Source organism: Ixodes scapularis, unplaced genomic scaffold (assembly GCF_016920785.2).
Source record: "Ixodes scapularis isolate PalLabHiFi unplaced genomic scaffold, ASM1692078v2 PGA_scaffold2__306_contigs__length_199485367, whole genome shotgun sequence".
Classification (NCBI taxonomy): Eukaryota; Metazoa; Arthropoda; class Arachnida; order Ixodida; family Ixodidae; genus Ixodes; species Ixodes scapularis.
In genome coordinates this window covers 9248753-9264108 of record NW_024609857.1, presented here as the reverse complement: position 1 = coordinate 9264108, position 15356 = coordinate 9248753, and the positions used below count along the sequence as shown (strand labels likewise).

At 45.5% G+C, this 15356-nt stretch overlaps 1 protein-coding gene across 4 annotated transcripts in view; it reads right to left on the bottom strand.

Moving 5' to 3' along the window:
- Window positions 1-15356, bottom strand: part of LOC8029474 (zinc finger CCCH domain-containing protein 18) — a 35708-nt gene that overhangs the window by 4829 nt on the left and 15523 nt on the right. For all 4 annotated transcript variants that reach the window (XM_040505076.2, XM_040505077.2, XM_040221841.3 and 1 more), the window contains 8 exons: window positions 13710-13868; window positions 12579-12642; window positions 12311-12446; window positions 11477-11585; window positions 8380-8529; window positions 7617-7869; window positions 5982-6339; window positions 2419-2805 (listed from right to left, as the gene is read on the bottom strand). In XM_040505076.2, coding sequence (XP_040361010.2) covers window positions 2419-2805; window positions 5982-6339; window positions 7617-7869; window positions 8380-8529; window positions 11477-11585; window positions 12311-12446; window positions 12579-12642; window positions 13710-13868 — 1616 coding nt within the window. The remainder of the gene's footprint in view (window positions 1-2418; window positions 2806-5981; window positions 6340-7616; window positions 7870-8379; window positions 8530-11476; window positions 11586-12310; window positions 12447-12578; window positions 12643-13709; window positions 13869-15356) is intronic.

Sequence of the window (15356 nt, the reverse complement as noted above, 5' to 3'; positions counted from 1 at the left end):
TACCACAGGATATACGACTGTGAAAGAGAATTCCGTTGCTCGTCTCCCTGTATATTTTCAAAATGTGCGAAAGTAAGGAAATTCTTATTTATAAACATTTTTTCAAGGGTATGTCTCAAACGACGCTTCAATCTAATTTTGTGCCAAACGGATGTCGCCGACCCAAAATGGCTGCACGCCACTGCCAACGAATATATGCCGTGCCGCCAACCGAACACGATTGTTGGTAGAAAAGCGACCAGTGAACACCTCTAGGAACACGCCATGGGTCGGTGGAACGCATTAGCGCCATTTTTCAGATAGCCATGGAACTGCATATTACTAGACTGGAACCTTTGCACTATTTGTAAGATCAAACCTACGGAACATCTGTGAGAATCGGTTGCTTATATATCATTGTCAAGAAGTATTTCGAGCCCAAGATGAAAGAATGATACATAAAAAATTAGGATATTAATGAAAACAGGAAGTGTTCCAGGACTACCTGGCAGACGGCGCCAGTGAGGTCTCTCGTCGTAAGCAGTCGCAAGAGATCATGAAGCACTCGGTCACAGTCAAGTGCATACGCGTGAAGCAGCCTTCCACATACAATTTCCTCGACAATCTCAATAACCTAAACCTTTTCAAAGATAGCCATCCGAGACAAATTAGCGCAAGCTACAACTGCGATGGGGTATGTTTTGCACCGTAAAAAGTTCTGTCAAAAGTGGGGAGGTAAGGGCAGGAGCAGAGAGGGGCAAAGCGTAAGTACCAACGTCGGTGGTCCTAAGAGAACGAAGGACAAAGAGTGTGACGGAAGACCGGAAAAAGCAAGCGGACGAAAGGTTAGGCGCATTCGTCATGCCGTGACACGTTTGAGTTGTTCAGCTGCTTGTCAACTTTAGTTGTTCTTTTTATAGCACGCACAATGTAGGCGTTTTCTCGCAAAAAGAAGCTAAAAAAGACTTGAGCACCGACCTAACAAGTGATGTTTTGCTGCTTCCTCGCAAGTATTGAAGCCTCACCGGAAATCCGGACCCGCCAGGACAGCTAATGTCAGTCTCTATGCCCGGCCGTTCCGAGGCGGCCGAAATATGCGAGAAAACGGCGGGCCTCTTTTTCCTTTAAGTCAAGGGGTCCTCAAACCTTTCCAACTTGAGAAAACCCTATTGCTCTCGATCAACGATCGGGGAAACCCTCCCAGACTCAGCACTGATGCGGTAAAATGGTGCAGAAGCGTACGGACCTCTTGGACCATAATGCACATATACTAGGGAGAGCCGGGCACACAGCTATGCACTGGCGGGTGGCTTGGATCTGCTAAATTTCTACTCTATATGGGGAAACAATACTTCGCCCTGGAAGGGATGGTTGAGAAAACCTGAGGAACTCATAAGAGTACTTTGTGGAACCCTGGGTTCATAGGAAACACAGTCCGAGAACTCCCATGCTCTAGGTTTATTATGAGGTCGACTCAATAATTCGAAGCTCATGGGGAAAGCGAAACACTTCAAATTAAACATATACCTCAAAAAAAAATATATATTCTTAAATTATTTGCTTTTTATTTAGTACTCGCTGCTTAAAGTTGTTTGCTTTTTATTTAGTACTCGCTGCTTAAAATCTGTTTTCGCTTGTCTCTGCCAACAAAAACTCGCAACATTCTGCTAATGAAGTTGCACAGTATTAACTATGCTCTGCAAATTGCAAACCTTTCTTTGAGTGCGAGCACCTTCAGCAGATTTTTAGGCTTAGAAAATGCAAAATTGACACTGTGGTGCCACAACTGGTTTTCGCGTCAACGGCACTCTGCCATTGGGCAGGGAAAGCAATGTGACCGTTCCTAAGCCTAACCACTCGCACGATTTCGGGGTCCGAAAGGGGACTGCAGACCACGGCATGCTTGTTGGCATCGATATATTCGATGGACAAAACATCTCGTAGGGCTGGATGATGCCTCAAACCAATCTTCGTTGACCGTACGTGCCGCGTTCACTTCCGCAACTCCCGTGGAAACGACACACGATGAGAGTGCCTGCAGCCATGCTGGCTTCGCTTGGCCGCTGAACTGGTTCGGTCGCCTGGCGGCTTGGTTGTGCGCTGCGCTCATTCTCTTGATCTTACACACGGTAGATAAAAGCATTAAAGTGTGTACAGGTGCAAATTAGATTTGATCAGCACGACTGTGAAGCTTTTTTGTGCCACCAGGGTTGCCGGACTTCTCGAGCACTATACAAAATCCTTCGAATTAACCAGTCACGGCGGTTAAACTTAGAATTATTAAGCGATTTTTTCCGTGGACATTATGTGCAATTGCCGGGACCATACCCCTGCTTCAAACTAACCAAGAATTAGAATAAAGCGACTTTGAATTACCGCAAGTCAACCGTATTTGTTATATAAGCTCTATGCTGAATTGAAACCACAGCATTCACCCACCGGCCATTTTCTGCTCCACGAGTGGCCATGGCTCCTTTCCCAGCACGCAGCAGGGTTCCGGTGTTGCCTTCCCTGGCAGCACGTGGGGTGACCCTCGACCTTCGTGAGCCTGGATCCCTCTCCCACTGCTGCCTGCGGAACTCTTGCAGCTTCTCGAGTTGCTGGGAGGCGAAGTTGCGGCCAACGCCCGCCCTCTCTGGGCTGCCTCTGCTGTTGGCTGCCCTCGTCAGCGGAATTCTAGGCGGTAACTTGCGGTCTGCGTGAAAGTTGGTCATAGGTGCGTAGCCTGAAGGGGCAAGCAGTTCCTTGTGGATGGCTTTCATTGGTCGGCTGTGCTGCACCCGCCTTCCGTGGCACCCTGGAGAGTCCTGGACCGGGTCCTGCATGCTGGTTGGGACAGAAAGGTTGGCACATTGGCAAGCTTTTCGGATGAAAGAATTGAAAGCAGTTTGTGCAGTTACAAGGTGCCTAAAGAAACCTGAAGGGGCGATGACGCAAGTTCTACTTGAAGGAAGGACATTTCTTTCTAGCCATGTTATTTTATGTGTGGCAGCCGTAAAATAAAGAAGACCGAGATAGGTCCTTCCAAGGCTGAAACTGGGGCTTGCTTATCTGATAATCGCTTTGAGATGAACTGTGATAGTTATCATTTTTAAGTGTTGATCGTGGTAGGTTAGTGCTGTTCAGCGCGCTTATTATCGAGCACCGGTGCACTGCGGGGAAGCAATACAGCAACAGATGCGGAAGCGAGCTCTGCAGTGCACCAGCCCTCGGCAAGAAGCGTGCTTAGCGGGGTTAACCCACTGCAATCAACATTTCAAAAAGTACAAATATTGCAGTCACATGCACACGGAAACTTTGTGAAGCATTGTAGTAAAATTTTCAAAAGTAAACTGTGGCTATTATGCAGGGGCATGTGTTAGGCAGAGATGCCCTGAAAACCTATATTCATCATTTGAGATTCTTCTTTTTTTTACTGCGAGATTCAAGAAAGGATATTTGCATATAGCAAGATTAATAAGTCCACTTAATTAGGTATAGCTAGGTTTGACTTTAGGTTTGACTTTATGCCAAATCCGTCATTTCCTTGCCATCACAATGTAGACATTGAACTTTCTGACCCGTGCACTGGATCGGAGTAACACATAGTGTCAATAGACTTCTTCCAAAACCGACGCGCCCCATCGCGGCGAAATACCATGCAGTGCACTCTGGGAACTAGTTGGCCCCTCAGTTTCGGTTTCGACTGAGCAGCTTAATCTCATGCTATCACGCCGCGACCGAACGCGCTGCTTGCGTTTTTGACTATCTGACTTTCACGAATGTACAATACACTCATTCTCGAGCGATGCAAAAACGAAAGGAGGGGCACTTTCCTTGGTTCCCAAAACACCGGATATTGTGCGTGCGTATGCAAACGTAGTAAGACGTGGCTTAGTCACCTCACCCCACGAGTGCATCTTTGAGCTCGTGTCAGTAATCCCGTCTAGTACCAGTGAACTACAACTGAAATTTGGTCACCTTGAGCCCTACACGTATTTTGTTTGCCAAACGTCCGCTTCTTGCCACTTTATCAAGCGAAAAGCAAACCGCATCCTCACAGGAGTATCAAAGTTGAGCCAGCGTTGGCGCATTAACTTTTAGGGAAACGCTATAAATTCGACCTCACTACTGCACAAAAGTTACTATGATGTCTTCCTCATGTCATCACATATCTCACACTCAAATTTTATGCTGATATAAGATTAAGTTTTCGCAAACACTGAGATCGGCTAGCTACGACGGAGGCCCTAACAAGCGTCCCCTACTCCTCACTAAACCTTTTTGGACGACCTTTTACCGACGCCCAAAATCTGTGCCTGAACGGTGTGCCTGAAATTATATCGGCACACTCAGGCAGGAAGAAAGCAAACGCATAACAAATATTATGGCCATTAGCAACCGTCAAATGCGCTTTGAATAATTTCGCTCGTTTGGCGCACCGCCGTACACGCCCGTCCGGCGCACTTCCTTCGAATGGTGCGACATTCTTCACACAAGTGCTCGACTTTTGCTTTCTTAAAACGGTTTGTATGTGCGAATGTGCCTATATGACTGCAGGATAACTTTATGCGTATATGCAATGTTGAATATTAGTGAAATGCAAGCGGGTGGGGACATCACGAATTCGTGCAGTGCTGCGGGGCAGTACAGATAAGCGATGAGAAGTGTGTTCAAATGGAGCTTTTCAATGGCGCCTCCGAGTTTTACCTCGCATACTCAGGCGTATTAAGAAAAACAGTAATTGCAAAAATTTATATTTCGTCTATGGACGCACGAAACAAACTTCCTGATCAACAACACTAATGTAAAGGCGCGAGCTCGATGTATGCATACTTACTGGTGTCTACAGCTCGTTGATTCGTACACAAGCAAGATCCCCGAGCTTTGCAGCGTCGAGATTCCCAGCACTGGCTCGTCCACATACCTCAAAACGCTAACAGAAAAACTTAAGTACAAAAATACAACAAGCATGCACTAAGACAAGCTATACGTCTCAGGCTTGTGCTAAAGCTTTGAGGTCTGGCCATTTAGGTTAGTTTAGAGACAACAAACGACGCTCTCGGGACCAGAAAACATAAAATAACGGCCGTTTATAATCCACGCTTTGTGTATAACCTCTTGTCGACGTGTCGATCGAAACCGAAAGCATGGCACTCTCCTCCCTGGCCAACTAGTTCCCAGAGTGCAACATGCGCCGTGTTGCATGCAGGGCTTTATGGAAGTAGTCTATTGACGTAATGAAGTTGCGCGAAGTTATGACGCCATGTGATGTCACAGCACTTCACAGTGTCGCACCATGGAGCCATGCAATGCCCATCACGCCGAGGCCATCAGCGGGACACACTCTCGCCAAACTCAACAGGACGCGGGTATGTTCACTAAATTTGCCAAGCACATGACAGTTATTTCGTGACGGTTTCTCGCAACATCACGCCACTCTTTTTTTCTTTCAGAGTGGAAAACTTCCAGCCTTTCCACTCTGGTGAAGGAAGACCAGCGAAGCTGTACTATGGTAGGACGACCTCAAGGACGACGCCCATAGGACGACCTCTAGGATGACCTTAAGGACGACGCCTAGGACGACCTTAAGGACGACGCCTAGGACGACCTCAGAGACGACGCCTAGGACGACCTCAGAGACGACGTCTAGGACGACCTCAGAGACGACGTCTAGGACGACCTCGAGGACGACTTCTAGGACGACCTCAAGGATGACCTCAAGGATGACCTCTAGGACGACGTCTAAAGCATTTCCACTCTGGTGAAAACCAGAGTGAAAAGGCTGGAATGGTTGCCGCCTTCTATGAGCAACGGCGGCAACCAGATGACCGGCAAGCCAATTGTCTGGTTGCCATTGTCGCTCATAGATGACAGTAGCTATCCACAGTTTTGTGTCAACATTTATTTGGTGATGGACACGAAACTGGGGAAACTAGCCCTTAACAGCTCCGCCGTAAAAAAACTATGTTTCAAAGAGGAAAGCGAAGTCGCTCAAAGACGTGACAAACAATGCCACCCACCTGGCAACGAGTTCCCGGGAAGGTCCGCAGCCACTCCAGCCACAGGGAAGTGAGATGTCCGTCTGTATCCCAAACTCCCTGCTCGGGACCGTCAGGGGCCAACGTGCCCTGTGAGCGATCCGAACCTTGGTCGGAGTCAGCACGCGGTCTTCGACGTAAGGACTCGGCCCACGGTACGATGGAAACGGGGAAGTCCGGCTCGAGGCAGCAGACACAGGAATGCTGCCTTCGGTCTGGCTCGAGATCTCGCGCTGCGGCTGCGACCTAGCCTCCGACTTGTCGTCATTGCGCGTGGGCCGAACCATGGCTGTCGGGGATGCAAGTTCTTGCTGCTGCTTTGGCTGCACTCTCGGGTCGCCTGGCAAACGTCAATAGGAATTTATCTAAGACCTAATCTTGCAATTTTGTTGGGATGCTGCACTGTGCTAAAAAAGAACTTTTTTTTTTTTCTATTCCATTTTTGTTCTTAGCAGTTCTTAGTTTGTGTTCTCCTACTGAAACGGCAATTTTGTTCGCCGTGTGCTGCCTTTACGAGGTCTTTCCATTCCACTTTGATGCCATTTGTGTACATGTTTGTAGGCTATGGTAATTTATGATAAAACTTTTTTTAAGTAATTACTCCAAGTCTTCGATTCATTTTAAAATATAGCTGAGCTAGAGAAAGAGCTTGACAACAAACAAAACCAATCGAGAGTTGTGCCCACCGTGCAGATGTCGAAATGACCCGTTGTCGAAGATGTGGAGACCTCAATCTCGCAAAGAAAATAGAAAAGAGAGAAATCCTACCGACGCGGAAGCTGAGTCGGCGCACTTTCTTTGGTGATGAGAATGTCAATGTTTGGAGAAAACTTTATAACATGGCACGTGTGACACAGCAAAAACGCGAATCACTTTCTTCTTGTAGGCAAGTACTAGTAACATGAATCAAAAAGGCGTTATCTTAGTTTTCTAAATTTGAAGTATGCTCGACCCTTTGATGGTCGTCGCTGCACACAAATGGCGGAGATCACAGATTTGAAAGTGCCAGCCTTACCGCAAAACTGTGCATACTGCTGGATGTGCTGCTATTAGCTATGCCTCTGGCAAACTATAAACATTATATTCGCACAGTGTTTCGCATTGCAGGGGCTATTTATAGTTTTGAAATTAGATGTTCCGCGCACGTGATGAGCACGAGATGGTCGCTTCGCATGTCGGCTGCTCTGGTGGCAGTGGCAATTGGAGTACCAGCTCTTCTAATTCAGACTTTCAACGCTTCTCAAAATTAAACCTGGAGGTTGAGATCTTGCCATCCCGTACAGAAGCTCTGTTATGTACCACCGATTCAGAACATGAAGCCGCCGGAATGTTGCGGAAGCGGACACTCCAAAATAAAACCAAACGGAAGAAAGGTGACAACTATTCACTTCCAATATTTCCATTCGGTGCTTCTAAACCTGAACAGCCTTTAAGCACTGCGCCCACACGTGCAAGGTAATTCAGAAAAAAAACCTCTGCACTGACCTGGTCTTTACACAATTCCTTTTGAAACAAAACCTGACCATTGGGAAGCATTTTTTGGAGAAAAAAGACTAGACTGTCACAGTGTAAAAAGTAATTCTAACTACTTCGACTGTGTGACATAAAGGTAGGTACCTTTGGCAATTTCCGTGTGTTCACCGCTAGCGGCGGCAAAGTTCTCGATGCCGGAAGGAACCCTCTCGGTGGACACTGAAGGCCCTTGCCCACTGGGGTCGCTGCCAAACTGAGGCACTTGGGGCTCGGCCGGTGCTACAGATGCAGTCCGCTGCAACTTGAGGTTCCTCTTGGCTTTGCGGACGGCCTCCGCCTCGGCCTCCGCCTGCTGCATCTTGGCAATCAGCACCAGGCGCGTCCTCTCTTCCCGTTCCTGAGAATGGGAGGACGTGCCAGAGTTAGCACCACCTTTGAAAACATGATTTCTAATAAAAAAAAATATATTTTCTAAACACAATGTTTTATGAAAGTATTTTCTAAACACAATGTTTTATGAAAGTATTTTCTAAACACAATGTCTAGTGAAAAAGTATCTTCCAACTAATACAAAGTGATTTCAAACGGTGATGAACCCCACGTCCTTAAGTGAACTAAATTTATAAAACTGTCATACTGTAAAAAAAATAAAAATAAAAATTTGATGGAAATAGGGCGATCACTAGAATAGTCATAACTGCCGTAATTGCTTCGTACCTCTGGAGTTCACAGGACAAAAGTATACAGTAGTTCTGAAATAGCCAGAAACTACAATAGAAAACGTTGGTGCCCGACACTGGCATTCCATGGTTTGATTCATTTGCACTTTATGATTAGTGAATGAATCGGACAATGACTGTGCCCACCGTTCACATGAGCCCTGATGCGACAACAGAAGAGTACTCGCCTTCTTCTCCCTAATCCTCTGCTGCTCCTCCTGGTATTGCTCCTCGAGCCTTCGCCTCTCTTCCTCCAGGCGGCGCTCCTGCTCCCTCTCCTCCTGCAGACGGGCAATCTTCTCTGCCTGCAGCTTCCTCTGCTTCTCCTCCATCTGCGCCTGCACCAGCATTTGGGGAAAGCACCGCAACCATCAAAAACAAGAAGAGTTAGAAGCTACTGCAGTGGTTCCCAACCACTGACGTTCTAGGGGCCCCTTCTAGATAAGTGAAAATGATGAGGAACCCCATCCACCAAGAGAGCAAGGGGGATATTGTATGATTACAATGACAAAAACTTAAATAAAACTAAGTACCATATTTTATTGCATATTACCTGCCCCTGCATAAACCGGCAACCCCAACTTACTACTCCCAGAAACAAAAAACAATTCTCGCATATTACTTGCACTAACCAATAAAGTAATGTCCAGATCTCGCTAGAAACCATACCTTTATTTTCAATACACCCATCGCTGGCGCCTTCATTGTCGCAAATAGCGCCGTCATCCAAGCCGTCAAGGTGATTGCTAATGCAGTGGTTCGGCACTATCTTGTCTAGAAAAGTTGCGGTAATGCCAGATCTCTGTACGTACGGCGTGACTGCGACCTTTTCTCTGCTTGATGAACTTCGTGAGCTCCTTTTTTAAGCTGGGGGTATACACCAGTCTCCTGAAAGCGGAACGATCACTGGTCGCAACTTGCAGTTTGCAGGTCCTCATTCTTACTCGATTCTCACAGGCATGACTAGCCAGTGTCGTAGCGGTCGTAGTTGCGGCCTGCCACTCAGTTTCTGATCTTTCAGCAACAGATTTGACAACAGCGCAGAGCGGCGATTCACGTCTCAATGGCCGCAAAAACAAAGCAATGGTGGCTACATGAAAAAAAGAGAAGCTGGAAAGTTCTTAAACAGCTAGCCTACACGCTTGCATTAACTTCCTAGGAGAGACCGGAGAAGAGAGACCCTGAGGAACTTATCCTTACAACTTTGCGCGCATTCCAGGAAGCTGCACTGGCACTGCTTATGAAATTTGTGTATAACCTGCACCACTACTTTGCCTTTGATTTGCTATAAATTTTGATGGGGGTTATACGTGAGAAAACACAGTATGTGAAAGCCAGTTTTGAGGCTCTGAGACAAAGGGTAATTAACCCTACTCACTTAGCGCACATAGTTGGTCTATTTAGCTTTGTAAATTAACCAACATCAATATTTAAAAAAAAGTTTTACTGCTCGGTTTGACTGATGGTTGAGGGCTCCGGGGACCCCAAGAAGGCCTTCAGGGACCACAGAGGGTCCGTGGACTCCCATTTGAGAACGACTGAGCTACTGAGTTAGTGGTTGAAGTGTACTGCCATATTCCCCAATCAGTAAGTATAGCCAGCGGCAATCCGTGCTAGCTGAAAGGGGCAGAATGATGCCAGGGGTGGCTCCGGCAAGCTAAGCCTTGAAACCTGCTGCCACATTGTTACAAAAAGAAGTGTGGCAATCCATCTCTTTTTCAGCAGCTTAACATATACCCAGGGCTCCCCGCATGGCATTTTGTGCCACCCCAGCCCGAACGCCGCTGGGCCAGCTCATATTGTGTCACCCTGTACCTCTTTTTTTTTTTTTTTCAAATGTGGCACAGCTTGCATGCTTCACACAAAAGCTCATTTAACTCCTGCTTACTATAATGTTTTTTTACAGCGGAGCTGTTAGGGCTAGGTACCCCAGGATCGTGCCCGGTATGTCGACACAAACCTACCTAGACAGCTACCGCCATCTGTAAGCGACGGCGACAAGCACACAAACAGTACTCCCAAAGAGGGGAAAACGTCATGTGTTCAGATGAACAGCGGCGCTCTGCTCTATGAAACGAGCACACCTCGGGCTTCCCCAGAGAAAGTACACAAAAGAGAGCGACAGGAAAGCGGAGAAAAGAAGCAGGCGCCACGTTTGACATGCTCACTTTGCTGAAATGGGTTAGGTAGTTGGGAGGGTTTGCTCTTCTTTTGCCACGAAGTGGCACTGCCACGTTCCAAATGTTTCATTTTGCGTATGCTCCGTCTACTGCGTCTCACTCCAACAGGCTCCGAGAAAGCCCCACACTAACACATCACATTCTGTGTTACCTTTCTACGACGGTGAGGCAAATTTTTTTTTTCAAAATCTTGCTTTGAACGAAATAGTAGGATTGCCTTAATGCTAATGCACACTCGTTACTATGTGAACAGTCCGAGAAAATATGCTGGCAAAACAGCACAGCAGAAAAGTTTCCAAAATTATATCATGGCAAACTGTAAGCAACCATATATAATTATTACCCTGCTCTTTAGGAATAGTATTTCGAGACACAATTAGAAGAGTTCAAATGTGTGTTTCACATACTCCAAATAAATGCGTTAATTTAATATGTAACGAAACGGCGCAGCGAGGTGCATGCTGCGTCGTGGGTTGAGAGAGTCTATAGACCCTGGTAGCAGCCGTTCTTCGTGAACGAAACCTGACACGTGCAAGCGGTGCAGCAGGGCCTCGGCGGTTGGACTTTGTACGAGAGCTCTTATATGCGTAGTTGCGGTATATAGTCAAGCGCGCCACCAGATACTAGCAATATATACGAGTGTGCAATACTAGCAATGTGAATTTAATAAAATACTAGACATTATTTTGTTCATAATGCACTTGAAGTTCAAACAATTGCATACCACCAAAAAGAAATCCTGAACTAGCAGGCAAAGACCACAATCATGTAATGCATAGTAGAAGGCTACAGCGATTAGTCATTAGCTATGCTCTCCTAATATTTTCTGTCCATTGCAACAGAAAAAACACGTCACTGGTACTAGCTTCGCGAGCGGTGCCCTAGAAAACGGCATGCCCTCTATTTCATTTTTTTCATCTAGAAGCACAAACATGCTTGATTTGTTGCAGAATGTCTAAAAGAGCAATGTGTTCAACAACTCTTCAAAGGTTCAAGCAAACAATGACCTGGCAACCCCTGTATTAGTTATACAGTCAGCACTGTAGTGCCGAGTCAGCTGCCAACAATAATTAGACACCTAACAACATTGCTAGGTCTATCTCACCTGGATGGCTCTCTGATACTCCATTGCCCTCTGCTTGCGCTCATCAGCACGAGGCCCCTTGGCTTCATGAGTTCCGCGCGAAGCTTGGGCTCGTGCATAGGACCACACGCTGTAGAGACGAGAACAAAACAGAAGAACATAGTAACAATAAATTGTATGCACCAACACGCGGATCCCGAAATCATGCCGCTACAATGGCGCTGCTGTCGGCATGGCACATGCAGAGTTGCTTCACTTCACACGAATCCCTTTTGTGCACAAGCGCAGCGCCCATACCTAGTGTGGGCAAATGTGGACTTATTTGTAAACAGTGTGTCAGTCTGCAATACGCACGAGTTCCGTCTGTCTTTTAATCCAGTTTTTAAAGACTTCCGACAAAATATTTAAAAAATGCGTGGCACGGACTTTTTTTTTTTTTTTTTTTCGCAGATTACTAAATTATAGCTTAGCTTGCCATTTTTAGGGAAGGCGTCCCGAGCCTATCGTCGTTTGTGCTCCCAAATTATTCCTCCATTTCATCTTTAACTAAGTGGTTACTATTTTTACACAAATCTCAATATTGCGCAACACTTGTCATTTTTACATTCCTCATAGTATTTTCCTCATTTATGTTCATTTGCATCAGTGTTTCCACTCAGCCTCCACCCCTGTGCATCAGGACTTCCTGCAAGGCGGTGCAGTTACTGCACTTCATGAACTGCACAGACCAAATTTGGAAGCAACTCTCCATTCTTTTATCGGCTGCAATTGGTTGATTTCCAAATGGACATGATGCCTTATTGTTTATCTTCAGCAAGCATTTGGTAGGATCTTAGAAAGAGCAGGCTCCCTTACCTATCACCGCAATCCTCAGCCCTCTGCGCTCTCTCCGACCCAACAGACTCGTTGTCAGCCCAGCAGGACCCATTGCTGATGGAAGATCGCTGGTTTTCCACCGCACGTCTCCTGTGGTTTTCATCCCTCTGACTATCTGCAATGTCAAAAAAAAAAACCAGAAAAAAACGGAAATTATTTATTAAAACAAGTATTAAAGGACAATCAAACTGAAGCCACAAAAACAAACGCAAGGGTGCGCAAAAGTAAAAAAACGAGCACCCCGTACCCAGCTCCTGCAACCAACGCCGTTTTACGTCATCCTTTTCCTCGCCGTGGGAGTCGTATGATGGCTGAGGAGCAAAAGAAAGAAAGCAAGAGTCAGATATGAGGACAGCCCAAGTGAAATTGTTCTTTTAACAGCTCCACATTATGCTTTTCTAGCAACCACCTTCTCACAAACAGGATAATCTCTTTTCATTATGCTTATTACAAGCAAATATCAGAAGTATTTTATCTGTTGTCACAAGTTAGAATAATTTACTCTGGACAATTATAAGGCGAAGCAGCCAATAATGCTTTTCTAGCAACCACCTTCTCACAAACAGAATAATCTCTCTTCATTATGCTTATTACAAGCAAATATCAGAAGTATTTTATCTGTTGTCCCAAGTTAGAATAATTTACTCTGGATAATTATAAGGCGAAGCAGCGAATACCCACAAAACGTTCAATGTAAAGTCATTAGGTTGCATAACTGTCTTCACAGTGAATAGAGTGATCTATAAATAAACACGAGGAGTTCACAAAGAAGTCTGATTCAAAGCTCGTTGAAATGACTGATGCAACACTGAAAAATATTGTAATTTCTTGAAAGCAATTATTCCACTCATTACAACAATGACTGTTCTGCTTCCTTGACCTGAAAACCTTTTATATTAGGTATAAAATTGAGGGAAAAGAAGCGTACATAAAAAATACTTTTGTTTCAGTATGAAAGGGTACAAACCGAAATTCATAATTCCATGAAAGCAGCTGCTCACAGCACTTGTGGGAATGTGCAATAACTAGAAGCACCAACTAAATATATGTAGATTAATACATAAATGCCTGCATTTCATTTAAGAACTAGTTGTTTCAACGATACTTTTTCTTTTATATTATGATAATGGGAGATCTATGAAGTGCAGAAAAAAGACAATGAGACGCAAAAGTGGCACTGTTTTGCCCCAAGTCCGAGTTTACTCATTCAAGAATTTTCATAATGCTGAAAGATTACCGCATCCACCTGCGTTCTCCGTATTCTCTGCAGTTACGCCCTTCCCACTGTCGTCAGAATCCCACGAAAATCCTGTCAAAAAGCAATGACTGCGTAGCAAACTATAAAATGAAAGAACAAAGAGCAGGGGTCCCAACTCACTCCCAGGGGCAGGTTGCTCTTCAGATAGGGTGGTTCCCTGCGCACAAAGGCGGGACTGACGTTTCCCGGTGGAAGCAGGTGAGGCAACACTGGGGGCGAGGGTGCCCTCGATTGGTAGGGCCCGTTGGACGATGCCGCCGTGCCTTGGACTCTGAGCACCTGGGCATCAAATGCACGACATGCGCGTGAACGGTTGCACTAGGAGCCGCGGAAGAGATGATAGCACCTGAACCAGCTTGCGTTTCAACTACAGCCGCATGCATCATTATTACGGACCCCGTTAATGCGGATACCTCGCTGTAAAGATAAACTTTTTAGGACAAACCAAGAGAATATGTGCATTTTTGTCTAGTTATTATGGACGACTCACGTTATGAACAATCTTTGAAGAACAGAGGTTTTCATATTATTATATAGACAGAAAAGAATTAAAAAGTATAGAGCAGAAAAAGAGGACGACTCAATCACTGAAGCTTGGAGCAACAACTTCACCCTCGTTCAGCCATCGCTACTCATTTATAAACAACATTTTTTTATCCTAACAATATTAATGAGGCACCACACTACATATGCACTTCTTCGCTCAGTTGGTACTGACAAAATGCGCTCATCACTCGAATAATCACAGCGAACTCGAAGAAAAATCAATTTACTAGCTTCTAGACTCTTGTAAATTCTCACTGCTCAGCAACCAGCATTATTGTGGAACATCAATTTGAAGCCATTCAGTCGGACCGCTATAAGGAATGTACCTATATATCAATGTTTCAAAACATTTCTTTGGAATACCTTTGCAGAACGATCTTATAGAAGGAATATTTCCCTCTCCATCCGTTGGCCGGATAGGTGGAATGTAGAGAGCACGACACAGTTAGCACGAGCAAGATATCACTGGTTTTTTGATTGTTACTGCAACTACTGATCCGGTGAAGTGTGCTTCTTGACACCAAAATCTGTTCACCAACGCTCCATGTTCGTTGACAGTGCGTTGTACAATATACAATAAGGGCAGCTATATAAAAATATACACAAATTTAAACTGTATTCTAGAAGCCTTCATTGTTAACATTGGTCTATATCAAAGTTTCAAAACAAAAGCTCCGAGGCACAGTTGGAAGCAGAAGTTTGCATGGTACGGGAGCATCAGCCGAAATTACTGGTTGCGCCTTCCGACGGCGCATGGCCGCTCTCTAGACTCACGCTTTGAGAATGTGCTTCCTTTCGTGCTCACAGTCAAGTCTTTTTTACTCGCAAACACAAGATAACCGGGACAGATGCAATGTGCTACTTTGTCAGCCGTCATGCCGCGCATCTGCCTCAGCCACTGTGATGGGTGACTGAGCTCGCATGCTACAGATAACATTTCGCGGCACCTCGCACCAGAACCTGTTATCTCGTGGGCATGAAAAAAAAAAATGACGCAAGCGAGAAAAAAAAAACAGGACTCCGAACACGAAAGGAAGCGCATGTGCAAAGTGTGAGCCTTGAGAGCGGCAATGTGCCATCAGAAGATGCAGCGAGTCATTTCGGCTGGCGCTCCCATGCCCCGCAAACTTTTGCTGGCGACTGTACACAGAAACTTTGTTGATTGTCCTCTTTAATATTCACCATTAAGGACCGTCAAGTTAATCTGAAAACAAAAACTCT